This window comes from Lineus longissimus, chromosome 3, assembly GCF_910592395.1.
Source record: "Lineus longissimus chromosome 3, tnLinLong1.2, whole genome shotgun sequence".
NCBI classification, from domain to species: Eukaryota; Metazoa; Nemertea; class Pilidiophora; order Heteronemertea; family Lineidae; genus Lineus; species Lineus longissimus.
In genome coordinates this window covers 21,478,308-21,501,599 of record NC_088310.1, presented here as the reverse complement: position 1 = coordinate 21,501,599, position 23,292 = coordinate 21,478,308, and the positions used below count along the sequence as shown (strand labels likewise).

The 23,292-nt window shown below is 38.8% G+C and overlaps 4 protein-coding genes across 9 annotated transcripts; 2 read left to right on the top strand and 2 right to left on the bottom strand.

Annotated features, from left to right (window-relative positions):
* Positions 1–212: 212 nt before the first annotated feature.
* LOC135485089 (uncharacterized) lies at positions 213–5,633 on the top strand. Of its 3 annotated transcripts, none has more exons than XM_064766823.1 (9): positions 213–311; positions 1,567–1,653; positions 2,551–2,678; positions 3,013–3,154; positions 3,523–3,644; positions 3,917–4,073; positions 4,377–4,437; positions 4,769–4,859; positions 5,074–5,633. In XM_064766823.1, exons 1-9 carry the CDS (start codon positions 266–268, stop codon positions 5,209–5,211), a joined length of 972 nt encoding a protein of 323 aa, XP_064622893.1. In that variant the 5' UTR covers positions 213–265; the 3' UTR covers positions 5,212–5,633. The 3 variants fall into 3 exon arrangements, with proteins under 3 accessions (XP_064622893.1, XP_064622894.1, XP_064622896.1); XM_064766824.1 differs by lacking the exon at positions 213–311 and adding an exon at positions 1,330–1,473; XM_064766826.1 differs by lacking the exons at positions 213–311; positions 1,567–1,653 and adding an exon at positions 1,800–2,204.
* A 1,164-nt stretch (positions 5,634–6,797) lies between these two features.
* LOC135484218 (acid phosphatase type 7-like) lies at positions 6,798–13,001 on the bottom strand. Of its 4 annotated transcripts, none has more exons than XM_064765484.1 (11): positions 12,833–13,001; positions 12,195–12,392; positions 11,710–11,918; positions 11,322–11,419; positions 11,123–11,197; positions 10,716–10,830; positions 9,873–9,986; positions 9,169–9,297; positions 8,586–8,657; positions 8,239–8,382; positions 6,798–8,000 (listed from the first exon to the last, which is right to left on the bottom strand). In XM_064765484.1, exons 1-11 carry the CDS (start codon positions 12,924–12,926, stop codon positions 7,899–7,901), a joined length of 1,350 nt encoding a protein of 449 aa, XP_064621554.1. In that variant the 5' UTR covers positions 12,927–13,001; the 3' UTR covers positions 6,798–7,898. The 4 variants fall into 4 exon arrangements, with proteins under 4 accessions (XP_064621554.1, XP_064621553.1, XP_064621552.1 ...); XM_064765483.1 differs by lacking the exon at positions 9,873–9,986 and adding an exon at positions 9,730–9,843; XM_064765482.1 differs by lacking the exon at positions 10,716–10,830 and adding an exon at positions 10,527–10,641.
* A 510-nt stretch (positions 13,002–13,511) lies between these two features.
* Positions 13,512–17,173, bottom strand: LOC135485088 (serine/threonine/tyrosine-interacting protein B-like). The gene is made up of 8 exons (XM_064766822.1): positions 17,006–17,173; positions 16,723–16,755; positions 16,372–16,425; positions 15,775–15,933; positions 15,556–15,632; positions 15,247–15,297; positions 14,688–14,760; positions 13,512–14,416 (listed from the first exon to the last, which is right to left on the bottom strand). Exons 1-8 carry the CDS (start codon positions 17,054–17,056, stop codon positions 14,285–14,287), a joined length of 630 nt encoding a protein of 209 aa, XP_064622892.1. The 5' UTR covers positions 17,057–17,173; the 3' UTR covers positions 13,512–14,284.
* Positions 17,174–18,864: 1,691 nt separating this feature from the next.
* LOC135484850 (UPF0669 protein v1g209471-like) lies at positions 18,865–19,365 on the top strand. Its single transcript, XM_064766543.1, has one exon. It carries the CDS (start codon positions 18,865–18,867, stop codon positions 19,363–19,365), a length of 501 nt encoding a protein of 166 aa, XP_064622613.1.
* The last annotated feature ends 3,927 nt before the right edge of the window (positions 19,366–23,292 follow it).

Below are 23,292 nucleotides of genomic sequence, written 5' to 3'. Positions count from 1 at the left end.
CACAGCTCAGCATATGTACAAGTATGTATGCTAAAGCAAATCCCACATTTTGACAATGCCTGTCATATTGATCATTGACAGAACAAAGGTCTCGCTTGAGCAGAATACTACCAGCCAGCCTGGTTCAAGGGGGTGCCCGAATGCTGTGACGTCAAATGTATTGTCTTTGGTCATGATCGGTCGCGGTTGATTTGAACGGCAGTCGATTGGTGTGTGAGATGCGGAGAACATCGCGGGAACACTTTCTCCGATTTCAAACGTAAAAATGCCTTCAAATTTTCCGAAACAAATCAAAACGGCTGCAGCAGAAGGTAAGGCACAGTATCTATTCCTGATAAAGGTATGGGTTGGTTTCAAAGGGTTTTTATTGTAGAAATAGTCATACAATCAAGGGAATGAACTGCGCAGTTTGAAATTTCAAGCCAGACATGTTGAATTATGTACATCACTGCACTCTTCATGTACATGTTCAACGGCAATTTTAATTGCCATCCCGAATCAAATACCATTTTCTCAAAGAAACTGAAGGCGCATGTCCAAGTCGTGATGGTGAAGATGGAAGTGATCATGTTAAATCTGCGAGATCCCATCACTACTCTTCTATCCTGTGGAAATCTCCACTGAATTCATGAAGGTTTGTCCTATAATATATATACGTAAACAGTTAACAATTTTAAATTCAACAACATTTCATTTGGCGGCCACTATCCCGACTGTGGTGTAGCACCCGACTATAACTGGCATGAATAGGGAATACGCTGGTTATGGATGTCAGATCGTGGTTTCCTGACTTTGCAAACAATTTCACTGGACGTAACCCACGCGGCGACACCAAGGACCGCTGGCTGATCTATTGATATGTTCGTAGTAGGGTGTCAAAGTCGGAGAGACGAAGAGCCACTCGTCTCTTGTAGGGGGTCCATTTGGAAGTGTTTGCATTTGTTAGCCTATAAACACAAGATTTTAATCCTTCAGTCCCGAGTTTGGCGGAGAAACTAATCTTACAGAAGGCCCAGTCATATCTCGTCATTTCTCTGGGAGGTCCTGTGTGCCGTTGAACCAATATACTTGAGGCTGTTGGAGAGACTTCTTGTCCTAAAAGTACCATTCTGCCCCCTCTAAGGCAAAACAATGGTAAGTAATAAACACAGATTTTAATCCTTGTCTCGGGTGTCTTTGAGAGAACTGATCACACACAATTCCCAATCTACTCGTCAGCTAGCTGACAGATTACCTGGGTTGAACGTGTTGCTGAGATGTTTTTGAAGAGATACTTGTGGCTGTTGGAGAGACTTCTTGTCTACACAGTACCATTCTGCCCCCTCTAAGGCATATATTGATACTAAATTGACTACTAAATGAAAGCAGGTCAACACAATTATGGGCGAGCGGATCGAGTATAATGCAAATGATCAACCGTGTTTTGCATGGATGATGGTGTCATGTTGTGGCGAAAGAATTCGGCTTCATATGGTTTTCAGTCATATTCAAATAACCACAACACGTCAATAATAGATTAAATAACATGCCACTCTCTATATCTTGCGGTTAACTTCAACTCTTTAGTTTTCAGAGAGCATGTGCCATGGACCTGCCGACTTTCCGATGTCACCGAAAATGAGTCTTCTACAATAATTACGGTGACGTATGAAGGTATTTGATAATACTGAAAGCAAAGAGTTGACCCAAAGCAGCATTAGATGTGGACGAGCATCCAAATGACCTTGATATGCGTGGATGTAATGAATCTAGAGACTATGGACAGAATTTTCTTTCACACGGGTATACGTCCCATGCCGAAAATCTGATCGGCTGTCAAGGAGTGAGTTAGGGCCTACGTCAGCTGGTAGGATACCTTGGACACCGTTTGCATGATGACTATTTTCTTGTCCAAAAACTAAGACCCGGAAAAGAAGACTGTATACTATTAAGTATGAACTATCTACTATTGGCAGCACTTCTTTGACAGCGACAAGCCGAATGCGGCTCTGGTAGGAAAGATAGCGGTAACGACAACAACGACTGAAAGTTGGCACGTTTTTTCAGGAAATTTGGCTTATGAAAAGCATAATTACGACTGATTACAATGGATTTAGTACAAGCAAAGACAACTTTCTTAAACATGATGGGCCAATTGAATGTTAGCGATCGATATGAACTCCTACAATGGGCGAAAGGACTTGCAGAGAGCCCTGAAGTCGCTGGTAGGTTCTTGTTTTTTTGGACAGCAAATAGGCCACAGGGTGTCTCTGAAAAAAGTGAAACTTCTGAACACTTGTATTTTACGAGTTGCACGATGTCAACTATTCGTATTGAAAGTCTGCGAGCTTTAATGATTGTGAATGATTCTAAGGCGAGATATGTGTGAGCTTTTTATTTTCATAACTTACTCTTTATTGACCCTGCTGACAAGATATGATGTGCATTGTTGACGATGTCGTGACGTTGTTTGTGAGTGACACCATGACACTCCACAGTGACAGTGAGTAGATTGGTTATCACTGCCTATTATTTTACAACTGTTTATCTCGCATTGTTATCCACTTTTAGGTTTGGCAGCAGGAACCCTCACAAATGAAGATGTAGTTCTAGAGTCAATTAAAGAAGACTTGCGTCTGACGTTGCCAACAAATGCTCTTTCACCAGCCGAGAACATCCTGTGTCCTACTGTTGGTGTGGTTAGTTTCTATGTTCTAATCTTCTATGTGCATTTTTGAAACATTGGCAATACTGATCCCTTCTGTTCTGATCCATTGCCTCTGTAAAACATGTATTACCATCTTACATTCATACTACCATCTTACATTCATAAGATTGTGTAAAGTAGAGCATTAACCAAAAAGGGGCTGAGTTGAAGACCAAGCTTGAACTATTTGTCCAATCAAAAACCTGATTAGGTTATGCTCTCATAAGAAGTTGTGGTAAATACATGTAGTTTGTGTACCGATGTTGTCTGCTGGCCGATGGGGTTTCTGTATTGACCTACTCTATTTATGCCTGAATTATTTTCAGAATTCAGACTGTCACCCAGCCACAACTGTTCACATTGATGCCTTTCTGTATGATGAAGATGCAATTGACAATCTCTGTGATGAGGGAAAGATAAGCAGGAATTTTTGTAAAAGATGTGGCTCCCATGAAACAGCTCCTTTGAGTAAGTCGTACATGAACATCTTGTCACGTGTGATATTTACCTTTTTGTAGGTATCACTATATCCATCCTTGCCAATCAAAACTCTGAGATTTATGGTCACCTTACGTCATGTCTTCTATACCTTGGAGCAAGAACTGCATTCCGTATAAAACTGATAACAAAAGTAGGTATATACATCTGAGTCTTGCCACATTGACTAAAAGTCAAATCTACATCTAAAGTGACCATGACTGTAAAATCAAGGAATTTGTTTTTCGAAACACAGTCTAGCTTCTGACTTGAGACAGCTATAAGTGTAAGAAAGTCCCACAAAAATCCTCAATTGTAATTTGTGTATTGAAGAATTAATATGTTGTTTTTACTTGCAGCATTTATTTCCCATTCAATGTCCAGTACACAGTTGAAGTATATATTCCGATATGCGATTCCTGATCTTAGTGGTAAAACAGTGGTAGATGTTGGATCACGGTTAGGATGTGTCTTATATGCTGTAGGTATTTAAAGTAGCTTTGAGTGATACAATGTATACTTGTAACCATCCTTGAAACTGTTCCGAGAGCAGCTCATCAAAAAATGAACACAAAAACATTTCTGATTATTTCCAAGAAATTAACAATGGCCTTCAATGAACTGCTTGAAAAGTGTGAGGTTGGTTTCTCACCTGTCCTCCCATGAAAGGGGTATCATTGACGTCTTCTCAATACATTGCTTCAAATATGCTGCCCTTGTTTCAACCTTGACACTTTTGCTTTTGGATTTCAGGCCTATGGATACAGTTCTGCTGCAAAAGTGATCGGTATTGAAATGAACAGCCATTTTTGTGGAATCCAACAGACTGTAGTCGCCAAATATGGCATGCAGGACCGAGTGATGGTGATATGTGCTGATGTGTGTACACAACAGGATGTCTTAGCCATTGGTAAGTTAACTGCAAGTTTTTGTGTTACTGTGTTCATGTCATGATGTCATGATGTCTCTCACAGTCTGTTGGACATGTTGGCCAAATTTAGCTTGTGTTTAAATCTATATTTTATGATTGTGACACCCGAGTTGGTGTGCTACTGGCCCTGTAAACAGGTGTGTGGGTTTAAAATATCAATGCTGTTTTGCAAGTTGATCTATATAATACCTGTAGCTTCAGGTTCCTGTAGGCCTGATTCTCAATCAAGATGAGAATTATAAATTCTTGACATTATTTTAAGTGATTTATGTTTCCTTTCAGCTGATGTGGTTATCCTCCATAATGTGTTTGAATTTTTTGTGCCATTGCAAGATCAAGCTAAGTGAGTGATTGGAGAAATATATATCTCTTGAATTGAATAGCAGCAAAGTAGCGTATGAACTGATGAGCAAACACAGTTAGGTTTGCAGCCAAGTCTGGTGTACACTGCAAGCTTGGTTACAAAATAATCAATATAGATATTCAAAATTTTAGCAACCAAATATCGAGACAATAACCCAAATTATTTTTTTAATTTGGGATGCTGTTTGCAATGAATTCTTGTTCTCTGTGCATATTATGTCGCTTGTCCTAGAATATTGAGGAATGCATCTTTCTTTACCATTGAGCTACATGTATTTTACAACACTTGATGTGCATATTATTTGTTTCAGGATTTGGAATTTTCTTCATCGATCTATTAGAAAATCGGGAACCATATTGGTTGTTACTCCAGGATTAGAAGAGTCGCAACAATATATCGAAGTATGTATTTCTCTTGATTGTACACATAATTCTATCAACATTCCAAAGTGATGTTCATGGAGTAAATTTGTAAAGATTACCTGAAGTAGCTGCATGGATTGCAGTAATTAATATCCAGAGTTTGTTAATGCATGGTTGTGTTAAAATGGCCCTGGGCTCTAGTGTATGTACTAAATGAATGGCCCCTTATGGTATCTTTTTCATTTCCCTTCAGGTGGACTTCGATCATCGCACATGGGTGAAACCAGTTCAGGATGAAGGAGTAATTATCAGGGCCAACACTAGACTTTTTGGCTCCAAAGACAGTAATGACAGTGACCTTGGGAATATACACTTTTACCAAGTGATTTAACAAGGAATATCCTGATGTGACATTTGCCATTATCACGGAAATCTGATTCACATTTGTGCATTTAGTTTCATTGTGTTCATTGATAATGCTCTTTCTCTCCAAGTTACTTAACTTGACTTCCTGATTTCTCAAGTGTCTTCCGTTGTATAGTCTACAGTCATTTCTGGAAATTATAATCAAAATATTTGCCGTCAGTTCTTGTTCTTGAGTGGTTGAATCACCTGTAGATATTGATAATATGAATGCTGTTAAAACTGCCTGGTTACTTTTATACCTGAGTACTGTTGTACATTGTTAGTATGGAGTTGTTCCTTTTGACATTCATGTAGAGATTGATGGAAGATTGGGAAAAGCTGAAGCTGATTAACCAAGGTTTATAATATAATGTAAATGAATATGCTGTACTATTGTACGAAATAAAAATGTATATAAATTTCTGTAAAATGTATTCAGTCTCATCATTTGTGGTCACACAATTCGATTATGTTGATGATCGGGAGTTACATGCCATGTGATTGGCCGCTATCAGTAGGAGCAATGAGGGCAAGACATGAACATATAAACTGGCCACTTGAAATGGTGATGATAGTGGCAATGATACAACAAAGTATCTTGTTTGCCTCCAAACATAGCTGGTTGTGACGAGGACACTGATGCTAGAATTTTGGACTGCTGCTTGAGCATTAGTAGTCAGATGGCTTGGAACATTGCTGGTACGGTACATGTAGCAATGAATACATGGAACAGGCCCCCTTTCCTTGTGTTCTGAAACGTGGTAGAAGCTATATCGTTACTGTTGGCGATGAGGGATTACCCTATCGCAGTATCAACGTACTGCTAGAGTTTCGAAGTTATACAGCTATTGATATTTTAGCTTTCTCCCCTAATATGAGACTGTGTTAGTCTTCAGCTTTGCTGTGGTGATGGGGATAGTTTCCTTGGCATTTTGAACTTCACTCTCAGGCCTCTAGATGAGACTGTCCCTGGTATATTATTGATGTTGTCAATGTCACTAGACTGTTGGCACTAGGATTGCTGTTGGTGATGATAGTACCAGTGCAAAAGTTCTGTTCTTATCTAACATTGTTTGGACATGTTATAACAAGATTTATGCCATTTCGGCCTTTTACCCATTGCCATAGGCGACAGGAACTATGTCCTTGATACATTGGCCTTTTTTTACTCCTTGCATCTTGTATCGCTGTTGGCAATGCACTTCGCTTTGTACCAAGTAAGGCAAATGGTCGGTTGCCAATTTAAAAATGGAGATAAAAATATTTTGCATAACTGCACACGAGTACCGGTTCAAGACTCAGTACTGTCTCTGCAATTGCTTACTCACAGTGACAAAGATACTGTCCTTGGTATTCCAAATCATGACAAGGTATGAGTAGGCCAGTTCATCAGACACCGTCTCAACTTCTATTTTGGTGCAAAGAAACTTTTCAAAAATACGAGCAAGATTTGGAGACCTAGCAAGATTTTGTAACAGGTTGTGTCTTGGGCATTTATTCACCATGTTGGTGGCAAACATGCCAATAATTTACACCAAAAAAGACAAACAAATTTAAGCAAAATACAAAGGGTTCATTTTACTGAAAATTCTTTATTTACTATATCATCAACCTTGACCTGAATAACAGACCAGAGATCTTATAACATACAAGAAAACATCAGCTGCTTCTGATCACGACTTTTGCTCATGACCCGTAATAACATATTTGCGAACATTTGTAAAGTAATGCATTCACACAGCTACATGTACATTGTAACATTATGGTAAAATGAGCAGCCTGATGATATTTTGAAATCAACAGAAAGAACACATGCATGCATTTAGGTATGCATACCCAGGCTTGTTGAAATAAATAAACAAGCACCACAATGTAATATAATCTGTCCGACGTTTCGGTGTATTGAACCTTCTACTGGGAATGAACAGCGCGTACCAGCGAATTGCTTTAAGTACGAACATAACAATAGTGCTCAGTCCGCGGTTACGCCGCGTGGCTTTGTTTACAAAACATTACTTCTGATTGGCTGGAGAAAAGGTCGTGACCTATTGATATTTACAATATTAGTTATGCATACCCAGGCTTGCCAGAGTAGCATTTGATTGGAGTGGAGGCCCCACACAAAAACCTTTTCGTTGTGATAAAGCATTTAGCAATATACATGTACATGTATGTACAGCTTGCAAATTATAAATACCTCTTCTTTTGATAAACAGGCAAGAACACTTGAAAGATCCTTGACCAGCTTTTAAAGGATCACTGCGTTCCCCTCTATAGGTTTAACATCTTTCTGGACACCTTGACTGGTTCTCACAATCAATGTTGACCCTGAAGATGATCTTTCCATACATGTAGTTTACATACTATGAGACAGATTACGAATAATACATACATGCACATGTACATTCATGCACATGATTCAGAATTTAGACAAAAAAAAAGCAAATGTTTGAGTGAGTGTCAATTACATGACAAGACAAAAACTTCTGTGGCAACTTACCTAAAATGCTACTATAAACAGACAAATAATGGTCAATGGTTTGTAATTTGGCAAACAAATATCATTCTTTACTCAAGTAATACCATGGTTTTAGTTCGCCCCAAACTTCTGGGTTTGGGATATAGTGTTCTGTGACAAATCCTCTCCAATCTTCCTAATGGACTGTGTTGTTATTATGGCTTGTATTGACGCCACCTCAAGGTCTCATCCTCATCGTCAGTGTATGGACCATGCTTATCCTTGATTATAGTAAACTTATCAACAATAGCACCATTCTGGAAAAGGAATATGAGAACAAATTAAGGGTCAGCCAGATAAGGGCTTCTTAGGGAAAGGGGCCTTGATCTTATCTTAGTTTAAAGTTCTTGGAATATAACTCCCTTTGGATGACATGATGGTACAGCAAAGGTGAAATTCCCAGTCAAGACTTGTAAATGGTATTTATATTCCTGAATAGAGATAACACAGGTGAAGGGCTATACGTCTTGCTCAAGGACACAGAGATAAACTTACTGGCCCCTTATCAACTGAGAACTGTTCCAGATCGAGGTGGGTGGCATTGCGGATCTTCATCCTAGTGTAGCCATAATCAGACAGCCTGAATGCAGACCACTCGGGAAAAGGTCCAACAAATGGATCTATCTTCTCAATGCAACCCTGAAAGGACAAGCACATAAAAGATGTACTGCATCTGTTATTTTCGCAGATCTACATGTATACATTCGCAAAACTTTTGGGTACAAATCGCAAAATCTTAGGCCGGCGTAAAAAAAGGGGTTAACACTATTAGTATAGCTTTCTTTCTTTCTCATTAATTCATACTTGCTAACAGGAAGGTTCCAGTTAAATGTAATTCTTACCGCTGAGCCTGTGATGATATGGACAGGAGCTTTCGGATTCGTATATGGTGCCTCCTTGCTGCCATTCATAACCTAAGGGAGAAGAAAATAACAAGCATACTAATTTCATTTGGAGAAGACAGACCTCCGCGCACTTATTCAAAGATTCATGCTGGACGAGTAATACGAAGCCACTGCAGCTGTCAAATGAAAGTGTATGATAGAATCAATCAATTACAAAACAAAATACATGTACCGTAGAGTGGGATAAAATTGGCTCAGAGGGCATCAAGTGATAATCCCTGGTTGCTGCATAGGTTGTTGAATAGCTTCATTAAATCAATGGTATAGGAGGTAGAGTAATCAAAGAGAACTTTCAACAAAAAATGGTCATGACATATGATTTTGACAACTCCTTCTTTTTATATTCCGTCTCCTAGACTTGGCACCAGACTACCAATGATCTAAATGTATTCTACTTATACTACACTACCTATTAGTGCTACTTTCAAGCTCATTCTAAAAGAATCCTGGAAAAGGGTTCAATTGAGAAATAGTCTTGAACTTTGGAATTTTGGATTACACTGTCGCATTCAAACACTACCTTTCTATCATAGACAGGCCACAGCCTCTCATATGAGTGTTCATGAGCCCAGATAGCCAGATCCACGCCATATTTCTTAAACAAGGGCTCCATGCCATAGAGGTGGAGGTAGGGAACACCAACTCGAACCTGTAAGAAAGTCATGAAATGCTTAAGCTTGACTGCAATATAGTGATGTCTGATCCCATTACAGGTCATATAAAGTTGTTTTAATCTTTCTGAAGGGACTTAGTTGATAAATACTAGCACAGCCATGATAAAAACAGTTAAACAAATGAGAACGCGGACTTGATTTGACACAACCAGTTCGGATATCCTTGACACAGAGAGGTTTGGAAATGAGCCAACATAAACAGGAGTAATCTTCAAGCACTTTAATCAATAAAAGTCATTTAAGATAAACATGCAAGATAAATATGGATTATCATATCTTTCACTGTTTAAACAACACTTATGTTATTTTAGTTTTATTAAATGCCAAGCAAATTTTAAGACCTGGATGAATTTTGATTACCAGCATGAAGATAGACATGCCCCATTATACACAATACCGGTACTTACAATACTTTCATTCTGATCACATTGTTCAGCTGCATTATTAGAACAATACATCGGTCGATGACCCATTGTTATAATCCAAGGTCGTTTGGCTCGATTTTCTGGTTTATTAGCTTCCTGAAATGATATGAATAGATGTAACTTACAGGAGTCTCTTGGTATTCACATAGTTGAGCTGCATCATTGGAACAATACATCGGTCGATGACCCATTGTTATAATCCAAGGTCGCTTGGCTCGATTTTCTGGTTTATTTGCTTCCTGAAATGATATAAATAGCTTTAATAAGTACTTGAATCGTGAAAAAGAACAACTGAGATAAAGGATGACCTGGTACTTGACAGTAATAAAACTGTCCTGATATTCCGCCTATTGTGTGTTGTCATTTGTTTTTAGACAATTCCAAGTTGTCCTTTTCCCCTATATGTAAAGTAGCTCGTTTGTGGACACCCTTGTTTCTAATTGACAGTTGTTATTTCCCAGCTTTCAAAAACTATCAGGGGCAGATCCAGGAGTCTCAGTAAGAGGGGGTTCATCAGAGAGGAGAAAACACCAATACATGGAACCAGCAAGGTTTCCAAAGATATAGATGGAGTGGCAACCGGAGAATTTTGAAAGCAGAAAACAAAAGGGATGAGGTGCCGACACAGACAACTTTGAACCTGAACGAACGCAGAGGCACATTTGACACAGAAATGTCAAACTGGCACTTCCTTCCCAGGACAAGGTCTGACCCAGCTTGGTTAGATCCCAGGTTGGCTATGGGGTTATCATCTATGGTACAATTTTACTTGTACTCACGGCCAGGTCCTTTTGAAGCCATGCAAACTGCTTCAGTGCAGGTTCAATCCCATATGTGACGTAGATATAGAACTCGGTAGACAGTGCAATTATGTGAGCTGGTCCAATATCAAAGCTGAAAGAGAAGGATGATAATGATACTAAAAAAGTATGTGACCCCTGACCCCTGACCCATTAAATGATACTTACAGCTAAGTCCTTTTCAAGCCATGCATACTGTTTTCCCACTTGTTCGATTCCATACATGATGTAGAAATAAAACTCAGTAGACAGGGAAATTATATGAGCTGGTCCTATGTCAAAACTGAAGAGATTTTAAAAAGAACACCTGGGTTAGTTTCAGCCATTTAGTGACAAGGTTAAAAACCAAATCATTCAATACTACAAGGGGATTTTGAAAGTACTTCACAACTAGATCCAATTCCAATTGGTTTCAGTAGAAATTTGGTCATACATCCAGGGCCCTCAAGGTTAAACAATTCAAATACATGTATGCTGGTCACAATGTAAACTTGTGCCATTAGTTCTGCAAAATCCAAATAATATTTTTAGAAATCTGCATCTTGGGATACTGTTAACAATTAGCATAGAAGTACCTATAGAAAAAGCCTTCGCCATCTCCTTTTCCCCCACCAATTCCAGCAAAACGGGTCTTGTAGTTAGTGAAGTTGCTGTAAGAAAAAAAGAAGATCAAAACTTGTTCTTTTACATTTTAGACCTAGAAACCTATAACAAATCCTGGTGGAAACCATGCACAGATCAAAATTGAAAAAGATTAGAAGTTGCATCACTTACTAGTGCCATTCATGGTTTCCCACACAGGTCATGTAGGGAATCTTTGCTGCAAGAGGTTGGATCAGGTTCATGAATGCATCACCAGTTCTTCCTCTATTCTGAAGACAAAGAAGATTTAAGTATTTTTTTGTTGATATAATGATACCAGACCTGATTAGCAACAATTAAACCCTCTTCCTTTTGACTCACTCAGCAACACTTTCATGACCACTTTGGAGTTGGCTATACAAGGGTGTTCTGATTTGTTTTTTGAAAAAATGATACAGAAAATATTGTAGAAGCAATTAAGGGAACCAATAACATGTTGCAGTGGTTTGTGAATGTGCTTTAACTCTGCAATGAAAGATGAACAACATGTTTTTTTGATAGCCCTCATTATCATACTTACATCTGCCATGTCATAGGCCATATCTCCAACATGCAAAACAGCATCAAAATCACCCTTTTCCATTTCTTTTAGCAGGAAGGGCATAGACTTGGCATTTTTGAACCCCATATCACCATAGATGGCCAACCTTGGACTCCAGTTAGTTCCATCTTGCATTGTAGTAAAGTTATATACCCGACTCCAGTTTGATGGACTTCCACAGCGATAAACTAGCCAAAAGAGAAAGGTACTGTGTGAAATGTTAAGGTAGTAAATTGTGATGTATCTACAAAGTCAATGTCTTTCATTCACCGGTCTCTTTTCATTTATACATATAAAACAGAGAGCAGTAAATCCATTTCAAATTAGAAACAAAATAAAAAGACATTAAAATTCTCAACACAGGATGTTTGACTGAAAATGATCCAATTTGCAATTAATACAAGATACATTCAGCCTTTAATTCTAAAGTGTATGCCAACGCTTTGTCTATTAGACCTACTCACCATATCTAGCCCCCGGTTTTAGGCCAGTCAGCTTGACTTTATGCACAAACTGAATATCTTGCAGTATCCCAAATGGTCCGCCGAGCATTACCATAGATCCTTTTACAGGAGTATTTGGAGCCTTTAACCCATACTGGACAGTAGAGACATTTGTGTTTTGTCGAGTGTTCCATGTTAATACCATTTCACTGGGATATGCTGAAATACATCATAACAACGATAAGAACCAGGATTGAATGAAGAGATGAAGAAGATACATGGTACATGATGTGTTTTCAAGGATATGGATACAGGTTACATTCGTGCCATGCTTAGACCGCCAAACAAAAAATGGCTATACTTTGAGTTTTGGGAGGCATAAACTAAGCCCAATAAAGGCAAAAATATATAAGCAAGCCTTATTCCTAGTATCTTCATGCCAGCTAGTATTAAGGTAACACCACCAATCATGGACTTTGTAACATGTAAGAATAATACATTCTCAAGTATAGTAGAGAGTCAGTAGCTTTCCCTAAGCAGACTTCCAATGTAGGTCTCATGTCCTGATCATCCATCATTCATTCAGCCTTTTTTCACTACTTAGTACTATATAAAATTGGCCCCTACACCGGCCCTAGGCCTACTGCTTAGTAACTCACCACCATAGGCTATGTGGATCTGCTCTGGAGTAGTACCATTTTGATACGAGAGTGAGAAGAAACAAAATACTGACAACACCACTAAAATATGCATGATTCCGACACTGATGAAGCTCAAGGAGTGTCATTAATAGTAAATCTTATGAAACAGGGTCGTCTACCATATTGTTGTCATGTGACTAACATACTTCCTGGTATTTAGTTCATTTTATCAACTCCAGATGGCGACATATTAAAACGGTTAAAGGGACAGTCTGCAGAAGAGAGTACTATTTGGAGAGATTTCAGGCAATAAGTGTGTTAATTGGTCAATAAAGACCACTTAATCCTCATGTATGTTATAAGAGAATTAAATGGTCTCTAATTAATTAGCCAATTAACTCACTCCTGCGAGAGAAACAGTTAAAGGGGACTATAGGCCATCTTCAAGTGACTGGTATACACAGTGAGGGCCCTTGGTCATGTCAAGACTCGGCACTAAATATATTCCTCATACAAGTTTGAATCATTTTGAACTACTGTGAGATGTGAGAGACCCCTATTGGCGGCTTTGTGTAACTTTATCTTGCCTGCCCAGCTGCTGCCTATATTGTCCCTTTAAAGCTAAGGTTCCACGAGCACCCAGCATGTGCATACATCTGTCCAGATGAGTTTCATGAAAGTAACCAAATCTAAGATGTAGACAATGATCACTTTATTCTATAACCATCAAGTATTTAACAGTAGAAATTCCGATTGGCATGCTGCCTCCGACAAGTCAATATCAGTTTGCCCCTAACGTTAGGTATGAATAAGCACAACTACATGAGCCAAAAATCATGCCCGATTTGATCTTAAAACTAAAACTAAAGACACAGTCACATACAGTCGAATCTGCCGGAGAAAACACTGTTCCAGAATAATACATGTGACTCATTCAATTTCTGGTCTTGATACCTTATTCAGGTATGTGGCAATATCTCGCAGAAACAGTCCAAAATCATGGAGCATTGTCAAAACATGATGACCTGTTGTTATAGGCGGAGTTGACCATACGTAACAGGTTTGGCATCATTTTGGCACCTCCAACTTGGAGGTTTTTAAAATGTTCAACAAAGTGTCCGACGACAATTCACAATGATGGAAAATGCTCACAGGTATAGAGTTTATTGCAAGAAAGAATGTGTCGCGATCATAAAACTTGAAAATCCATCTCAAATAGTTGATGGAATGTACGGTACTCTGAATAACACCCTTGTCCATTTTCACATCCAAAGATTCATTCTGATGTTGTTTAGTGAGGAAAATTTTGTCCAAGCACAAACAAAATAGGATATTTGCAATAACTCTGCATGCAACCTGCTGAGAGTCTCAATACAAATGCCTTTGCTTATTAACATTGCTTGCTGTCAATGGCACAAAGTCACAGTTTTTTAGAAAACCATCTCACATGTGTAGCTACCAAAGCTGCTGTCAGGATGTATCAAGGAAATCAGTTCTCATTTCATACACATCGTCATCCATTTTTCTTTTTAAGTGTCCAGTCTGCATGGAAGGTTGGCCATTTTCCAATGTCAGCTTTGCTCTGTATATTGGCTCATATTCCTGAAATATGAGGAAATATGAGGAAGTACATGAACTGGTAAACTCCTAGTAATATACAGAGAGACAGGCAATCAAGGTTTAACTGCTGTCTGACAAGAGGCTGAAATGTTACTTGCTATCTGTGGCACAGGGAATGACTGAGCTGTTTTCAAAATAACTAGTTTTACTACATTTCGCGAGTGGATTCGATAGGCTACTAGAGGATGAGATTACTGCATTTTCACAAAGTATTCTGCTGATGGGGAAATAATGAATACCACCATTCACATACCTTTAACTGTTGAGCGAAGCCTTCATTGAGATTGATACAAAAACGCTTCTGTTGTACATAGAGAAAGGCCTCTCTGAAAATGTAACAAAACTAGTATTACTTCATTTCTGTACATCTACAGTAAACCTGGAAATATTTGCAGCCATTTCATTATGCAACTTTGTAAATAGCTACTTTCTTGTGGCATTCTGACCGTCCCATCACAATAATTTCAATTCAATTTTCCTTTTTCGCCTCCAGATATTTTGGAGATTATATTTCTAGGTTTACATGTACAGTATGTTACAAAATGACACATCAACTGTCATTAGCCCAGTGGTTGAAACAGATTTTTGGACTAAACACACCTCCTTTGGGTTGATATTATCTCTTTTAAACACGTTTACTCAACTTCATTCATATTCTTCTGGACAGAAATTTGAACTAGCCTCGCCTCTAAGTCATGGGTGTTTAAATATTTGAAGAGCATTATAATACATAAGAATATGATATATCAGAATACCAGAGTGTGTCATAAGAGGGGTGGGGGACCCTGATTAATCATTCCTTTACAACTCACCTGTATGGCAGACCATATCGCTCCATGATATATGCTATCACAAGGGCAGCGCTGAAAGGTAGATTAACAAAATTTCAATCATGGCTCAATTTACCAAATGTTGTTTTCATCCCCGAAAATATGCTGCATGAATCAACGTGCAACACATGTTACTGTGAAAATCATGACACTTGTTCTTGGTTTTTTGTACAGTACATATATTGACCCACAGGTCAGCATGTGCCTCAAAGCACTTTACAACAATAGTTACTAAAATTTAACTGGGGCATGGAGAGCTGACAAACAGTGGTGTGCTTACTGCATCCTTACCTGCGGGAAATTCCAGCATTGCCATGAACAAGAACTTTTCCACCACACCGGAAGCATTCATCAATGAAATCACGCACCTTTGAATAAAATACAGGGAAAGGATTAAGCTACTCTGTAGTATGATATACAAAGGCACTGCAAACACAATTATAACAAGGATGCACAGGGACTGGCACCAGTGAACATAGAAGTGGTCAACAGACAATGCACAATGCTTACCTTAGGGAAATGTTGAATGATATTCTCAGTCACACTATCAGCAATATCTAGCACCAAGTATCTGAAGAACTCAGGGAAGTTTGGCTTTACAAAAGCAGCCTCTATTGCTTGTCTTATGCACACAATGTGGGTGATGCCATGCAGTTGAAGATTATCCAGCTGAAAAATAGACAACTCATTAACTTAATCACTAATTAAATATAGAATGTTTTATGACCACACTTCTTTTTCTCATCAGCTATTAATGGTGTGTGACTGTGAATTCATATTTATACAACTGCAAATTTGCAATTATTATTTGATTTCCATAATTTTCCTTGAAATTGGAAGACATCAAGCCGAATCCATTAATCGGTATAGTATGTATGTCACTATCATTTTAGTGTCATTGCCCAGAATAGGGCCTTTGCCTCATACCTATTTATACTGGTAACTGTTGATCATGCACTGTGCAAACAATTCAGTGAAGCATTCCTAACCATGCCAAGAAATTAGATAGAGGGAGGTGACCGTGGTCATTATACACTTTTTTGCCATTAACTACTGGGTAATTCTAGATTCAGCATGATTCCAATAAACACTTGAGATAAGCATTACCTTTGATCGCATGGCAGCACCATAAGGACCAAGGTAAAGGTTGGGTACAATTTCCTGAAAAAAGGAAAAACAAAGATATCTATAAATTATTGTATAATTAATAGTAGGCCCATTAGAAATTATTATACATGTATTATATCAATTGAATATAAATGGGATCCTGACCCCTAACTCGACCATATGCAACAAGATGCTTATGACTTGCACACGTATGATCGTAAGTTGCCTGAGCCAATTAACGGTACCATACAAATCCCAGGACTCCACAAGTATAGCAGAGGCAAGGAGTGCCTTAGGAAAATCCTTAATTCTCTTCCCACAAATAAATTTTAACCTAAATTGCCTGCATACCTGCATATCTCGCCTCATGGTATAGGTCCATTGCTGAAAGTGAAAGCAGAATCAGGAAACTATGTAAATTCAGGTTGTTACCAATTAATACCATATTGGTAGCAAGTAGTACAAGTAAGACAGTAGGCTGTGACATTTGCATTGGTCATGTTCTGTCAATTGTTCATTCATTGCACCAGGCCCAGTCAAGGAGGCCCAGTAGTGTCTAGTGCAGTGAGTAGAGTATTGTAATCATTTAAATCAATGACTATGCAATGTTGTCAGATTTGGGATAATTTCGTACCGTATCTGCCTCGCTTATGGGCGGGATTGGTAGAAAACGAAATGATTCCATGCTGCATGTTCGTCCTGACGTAGTTCACTCTTAATCAACTGACCAGCTGAGTGATGAAGTACTTTTCAGACGTCAGAAGTTTTGTCAAATTCGAACAAAATGCGAGTTCACCATACTTCGAAATACTAAGCGAGGGTTGGGGCTTTTTAATATATGCAAATATCTCGTATGAATCTATTTTTGTCTGTCATGTGACCTTCCTCGTGGGAAAAGCGAACAGAGCGGATGCGAGAACAAGAACGAGGTGGTGACACTGGTTGACGTCATCAAGTCAAACTGACTGTTTTGCATTATTGTTTTTAGGTGTTATCAGGCATTATAAACACACTGTAACTGTTTCATTTCTGACAAAAGGTAAAACCGTATATTATCGTCAAAATACCGCCTCGTTCTCGTTCTCTCTCGTGGATTTCGATGTTGGGAGACCTTGCAAGACTTTGAGGATAGAAAGTTTTTATATAGCAGTTGGAGGGATGACCTCCTGTGTATGTGGAGTTTGGTCACATTGATTGAATGGTTTATCACCAGTAGGAATCCTTATCTCTCAGATAACCACATTAACTTAAGTTCTCATTGTACGTTTTATCACCAGTATGAATCCATATCCCTCAGATGACCACACTCACTTAAGTTTCCCATTGAATGGTTTGTCACCAGTATGAATACATATCCCTCAGATGATCTGCACATTCATTCACTTGAGTTCCCATTGAATGTTTTATCACTAGTTGAATCCACATCCCTGACCACAGTCACTTGAGTTTACATTGAATAGTTTATCATTAGTATGAACCCCCCCCCCCCCGCCCCCAGGACCCCCTTCACAAATCCTACAGGGAGCCATTCCAAGTGCACACGTGCGCATTGTATTTCCCGCGTAAGGATATGGCGTCACCTGTTATTATTAGAAGAACTCCAACATGTACATCGAGGATGTTACAAATCGCCATCCGTGTTGACCAAATTTTTGTGTCAGGTGGGAAAGTCAGCAAAATACCAGTTCTTTGAAGCATTTACGCAAATTTAACAACCTTAGATAGATGTTTATGAACCCCTCGTTATCAACAAACTTAGAAATGGTGGGTTTTATATTTTGAAGGATTCTATAAGGTTGGATGAAGTAAGCAAGGGTTCAGGATGAATACAACATCAGTGGCGCCATCTATCAAATGGGTTTTGATCTGGGCTTAAAATTTACTGTTTTATATATGTCACAATGTTATAGATTTGCTAACTCAGCTCACTCCTAGAGGCCGGGAGTTTTGTAGGCTCTACTTTTTGAATAAAAGATGATTTAAAAATAAAAAAAATAAAAAAATCTGGGCTTGTGAGAGAAAACCCTAACCCATGCATCATGAACCCAGTCATTGTCATGACTGAAGACCTTATCACCATTTTGGTCGAGGCTGAGGAATTGTATTGCGAAATACCTTGAACAGTTGACCATTTCACGCCATTTGGCATTGCATGGCTTTTCGAAGAAGTTTGTTTGGGACTAATGGTAATGCCTAATATGGGTGCTGCCGCTGACCATCTGGAACAAGACTAACTAAACTAGGCCTACACCATCCTTCGTTTTGCAGCTGGTTTGGTTTTGCAAGGGAAAATGGTCTGTCGTGTCAGGAATTTTGCTGGTGTTCTCTTGAAAAAATGTTCTCATGTTGGGAATTTAGTAGGCGTTATCTTGTCAGCTCTTTTAAATCAATTTCTCTCCAAGCAATTGTGGCTTATATTTCATTCACATTTCAGGTGCAGCCTTTGTTGTGACAGGATCTAAATTATCAGCTCTCTGAACGTAAACCTTCGAGATGGAACATTCTGCTGTGATAGCATCTCTACTCCTTGTCTTCCAGTTCATCTCTGTTGTGTTTGCAGAGTACATCCTTCACACATTCAGTGGAGAAATTGGAGCAGGAAATTACACCTACTACAAACTAACAAGAGAAGGGGATCTACGCCTCCTCCTGTCCACAGAAACTGGGGATTCAGATATCTACGTTTCTGATAAAACTTTGCATCCAGATTTTGAAAATTATGAATTACAATCAGTGACATGTGGTGATGATGAAGTGTTGATACCTACCAGTATGAAGCGACCTATCGGTATTGGTGTATATGGACACCCAAGTCATAAAGAGAGTAAATATGTGATGAGTTTAATGGCGGGGTCCAGTGGTCAAGGTGAGACTTTTAATACAGAATCGGATGGTGATGCGGCAGGCAATACTCAGGGTGAACAGGAAGAACAGTCCATTTTATACACTGTGCTTGTAGGTATACTAAAAATAGCTTTTGATATTCTATTATGAGACGATGTTCAAAAAATAGATGTCAGTTCTATGCGCTCAATAATTTCATATTCATCATATCTAAAATTCACTTAAAACTGTACTTCATTGTCATGTACATGTGTTACTCAGAATTGCTTTGCTTTAGGACTTTTGGCCATTGTGGACATTGAACACTGTACACTAATCTGCAGATCTACTTCTAAATGTACCTATGAATGTTGGGTTAAGATGGCTAGCATATATATGGTAGTGCTGCTTAAAGTTCTAATGTCATGTCAGAATGAACTATCCATGAAATCAAGAATTGGTAAAGACTACTCTTTATTCATATCTGATGAAATGCACATTGGCAATTGTCCACCTGTAAGTTTTCACCAATGGTTGAATGCCAAACATAATCATGTGAAACAGTTGTCATTTATCATTTTTAATGTATGATGACTATATCACATGCATGAATTTAGGGAATAGGGAAATATTTTTGTTAGTTGGGTAATCAAAATTGTTAAATTTTAAGATGTATTGAAAGACAGTACATACAAAAGTGTGTTATTTCAAGTTGGAAGTTCCTAAAGATGATATTCTGTTATCACAGCAATATGTGCATGTACTTTCACAGTGACCGTATTTTATAGAGAAACTTGGGCTCATGTTCATGTAAATATCATACCAATGCCAATGCTATTGCAAGGATCTTCGCTTGAGTTCTGAGGGGCTTTTTGACATGGCTTGTCAATTTTATGTTAGTAATGACTTAGTGCGTAGGGTTACATACTGTGCTAGTGCACTACTTATTGGAATTGCAGTTTAATGATTTTTCATTGATAGTATTTGGAGAAGTCCTGGTCCTGCTTGAAGTGATTTTTGTAGGAAGAATGATATATCTGACACATGACTATGGTGGTCCATATAAAAGGTCGTGCAAGACCCTTTGAAATCCTAGAGCTATCCCATGAAGCCCATTTAAGTCCAAATGTACTGCACACAAATACAACATACATTATTAACTTGTGAACTTATTTATCAGGACTTTCCAGTTGGTGTAAAAATCGGGCAAGAAGAGGTTGTAATGACCTAAGATGCCGCTACCAAAATATCACCTGGTTTGGATTACTCATGTTGGCACAGTCTGTGAGTTTCTTTGTTTTAAAAAACTTTTGGGAATGGTTGACAAAACCATGTTTCTTCACATTAAATACGTTTCGTTTGTATGCTGAGTTGTGATATCGGAAACTTTTATTTGTCACCCTTTTCGAAGTAATGTTAACTGATACCACTATGTTCAACAAAACGTTCCTCACAACCATTGGTGATATATTTTGTACAAATGTAATAAACTGTTATCACAAATATTTTGATAATTTGTTGTAATTGTCATGAGAGAATGTTGTACATGTAGGTGCTGCTGAGATTGTCTCACCAGTTCAGTACAAGCCTTGTGCGCTTTCTGGTCTGATCACATTTTGTTTTACATTCCAAAATCTCGCCTCAAATCGTTTTTGAATAGGCTGTACCCCTTTCTAAAGCCTATTTGAAAAGGTTCTGACAATGTCTAAAGCATCCTTGGATAGGATGTGAAACTGTCTAAACCATCATGGTCAAGGATGTGACCATGTCTTAGTCATCTTTGATAATAATGCACCCTGTCCGAAGTGTTTTTTAAATGGTTGTGAACATTTCTGAAGTTTTTTTGTAGTGGATGTGACGCCGTGTCTAAAGCATCATTGATAAAGATTTGACCCTTTCCAGAGAAGTGGTTTTGAACAGGATGTGACCCTGTTAAGTATCTGTGAGAGGTTGTGACCATTTAAAGCGGCCTCGGATAGAATGTTACGCTGTCTAAAACATCTTTGAGAGGTTCTGATCATGCCTAAAGCGTCCTCAGATAGGATGTGACATCACTGTCTGAAGCGTCTTTGAGAAGTTGTGACAATGCCTCCTTAGATAGGATGTTAAACTGTCTAAAACGTCTTTGAAAAGGTTGTGACCATGTCAAAAACGTCCTCAGATAGGATGTGACATCACTGTCTAAAGCGTCTTTGAGAAGCTGTAATGGGTGATATGAATAAAGACGAGCAAATGCTTTTTTCTAAAACTCCGTGTACGTTTACACTAGGCCTTTCTGTACAAAATTGAAGTAAAAGCATTTGCTAGTTTTTATTCATATCACCCATTTAGATAGGATGTGACACTGTCCAAAACATCTTTGAAAAGGTTTTGACCATGTCAAAAGCGTCCTAAGGTAGGATGTGACACTGTCGAAAACGTTTTTGAAAAGGTTGTGACCATGTTAAAAGCGACATCAGAGAGAATGTGACGCCGTCTAAAATGTCTTTGAAAAGGTTGTGACCATGTCAAAAAGGACCATAGTTCAAGTAACCTTAAGTGGCACTTGGCCCTGATTGGGAAACGCCTGTCTTCGAGAGGGACAATAGATGTGACAGTGTCTAAAGCGTCTCAGTTTTACGAGGGTGATACTATGTCACGGGTGTTGCCCTGTCTAAAGCATCTTTTAAGCGGCTGTGCTACCGTCTTTTCGCTATCGTATATCAATGACAGTGACACTCCTCACATTTCCAAATTGTCCCTGCCATGATATAGCTGCATGAGCGCCTGAAATTCTTTCATTAGATCACTATAATCGAATGCGACAAAAGCTTTTTTCAACAAACGCGAAGCTCTGTGCTATTTACCGCCCATGTGTATGTTCTATACACAAAATATTTTACGCAGCTCTTGGCGATACCACGGTAAGGAAAACCCGTAGACGGCGAAGTTGAAACAATAATTCAAATAACTTATAAAATAACTGACCTCGAGTAAGTCCATGATGAATTGATAAGTTTCAGCGGGGTTATCAAAAACATAGATAAGCATTACAGAACTTGGTGTCATGAAAACAACATACATGGCTGAGACCATGAAGAGATTAACCAGTGTCTTTCTCTCTTTAACGTCTTTGGCGGATGCTGCTTGATTGAACTGTTTCGATTTTACTATTCCGACCAGAATCGCTGTATTTGCCAGGATAATCGTAAAGCAGGGCAAGAAGTAATAAAGACAGCTGTCATAAATTAATAAAAAAGTTGCTCCTAATCCCGTATCAGGGTAGTAGCAGACGACAGTGTCGCCTAATACAAGCAAGCCACTCAAAATGCCGCTGTGTATCCCCGCCAAGGCACAACCTAGCATCACTGTCACAATCACAATCTTCCTTCGTCTTTGAGTGACGGACAATCGCTTCAGAGGGAACCAAACCACGATTGCCTTTTCGATTGAGAATATGACAATCAGCCAGGCTGATGTAGTCTGAAACAACACATAAAAATATGTCCCAATTTTACAACCCAGCTCTGATATTTGGTAGACGTTGACTTTTAGATTTCCACCTGTTATGTCCCGAATCCCAAACAAAAGCCACATTGGGAAACCAACGAAAAAAATGCAGAAGAGATCATTGACAGCAAGGCAAGTTAGATATGTAATAAGGGCGTCGTTTTTCCGTCCAACCCGGCGAAATATCACCAGGGATATAATATTTCCAAAAGCTCCTGCGGTGAAAGTTATGATCATGGTATAACTCGCAACAATACCTACGAGACTGATCGATTCGTTGGTTGAGTACCTATCCTGTGTTTGCCATGTAACGGCCCATGTTGCCTTTGAAGACATGCTTTTTTCGATGGACATAAACATGAAGACAGCCCTAAACCAGCTCAATTATGCACTGACGTGGTGGGCCGTCGGACTACGGATGGTCTTTGTCGAAACACAGGATGTAGTCAGTAGTCAGCCAGGCAAAAAGGTGCGGTGTACAGCCATGAAGTACGTCACATCCGTATAGATACAGTAGAGTAAGCTGTCGTCCTCGAAGTGCGTCCTGGAATGCCAGGAAAAAGGAACATTGAAATCCAGAGACCAAATGATGAGTCGTCATGAGTATAT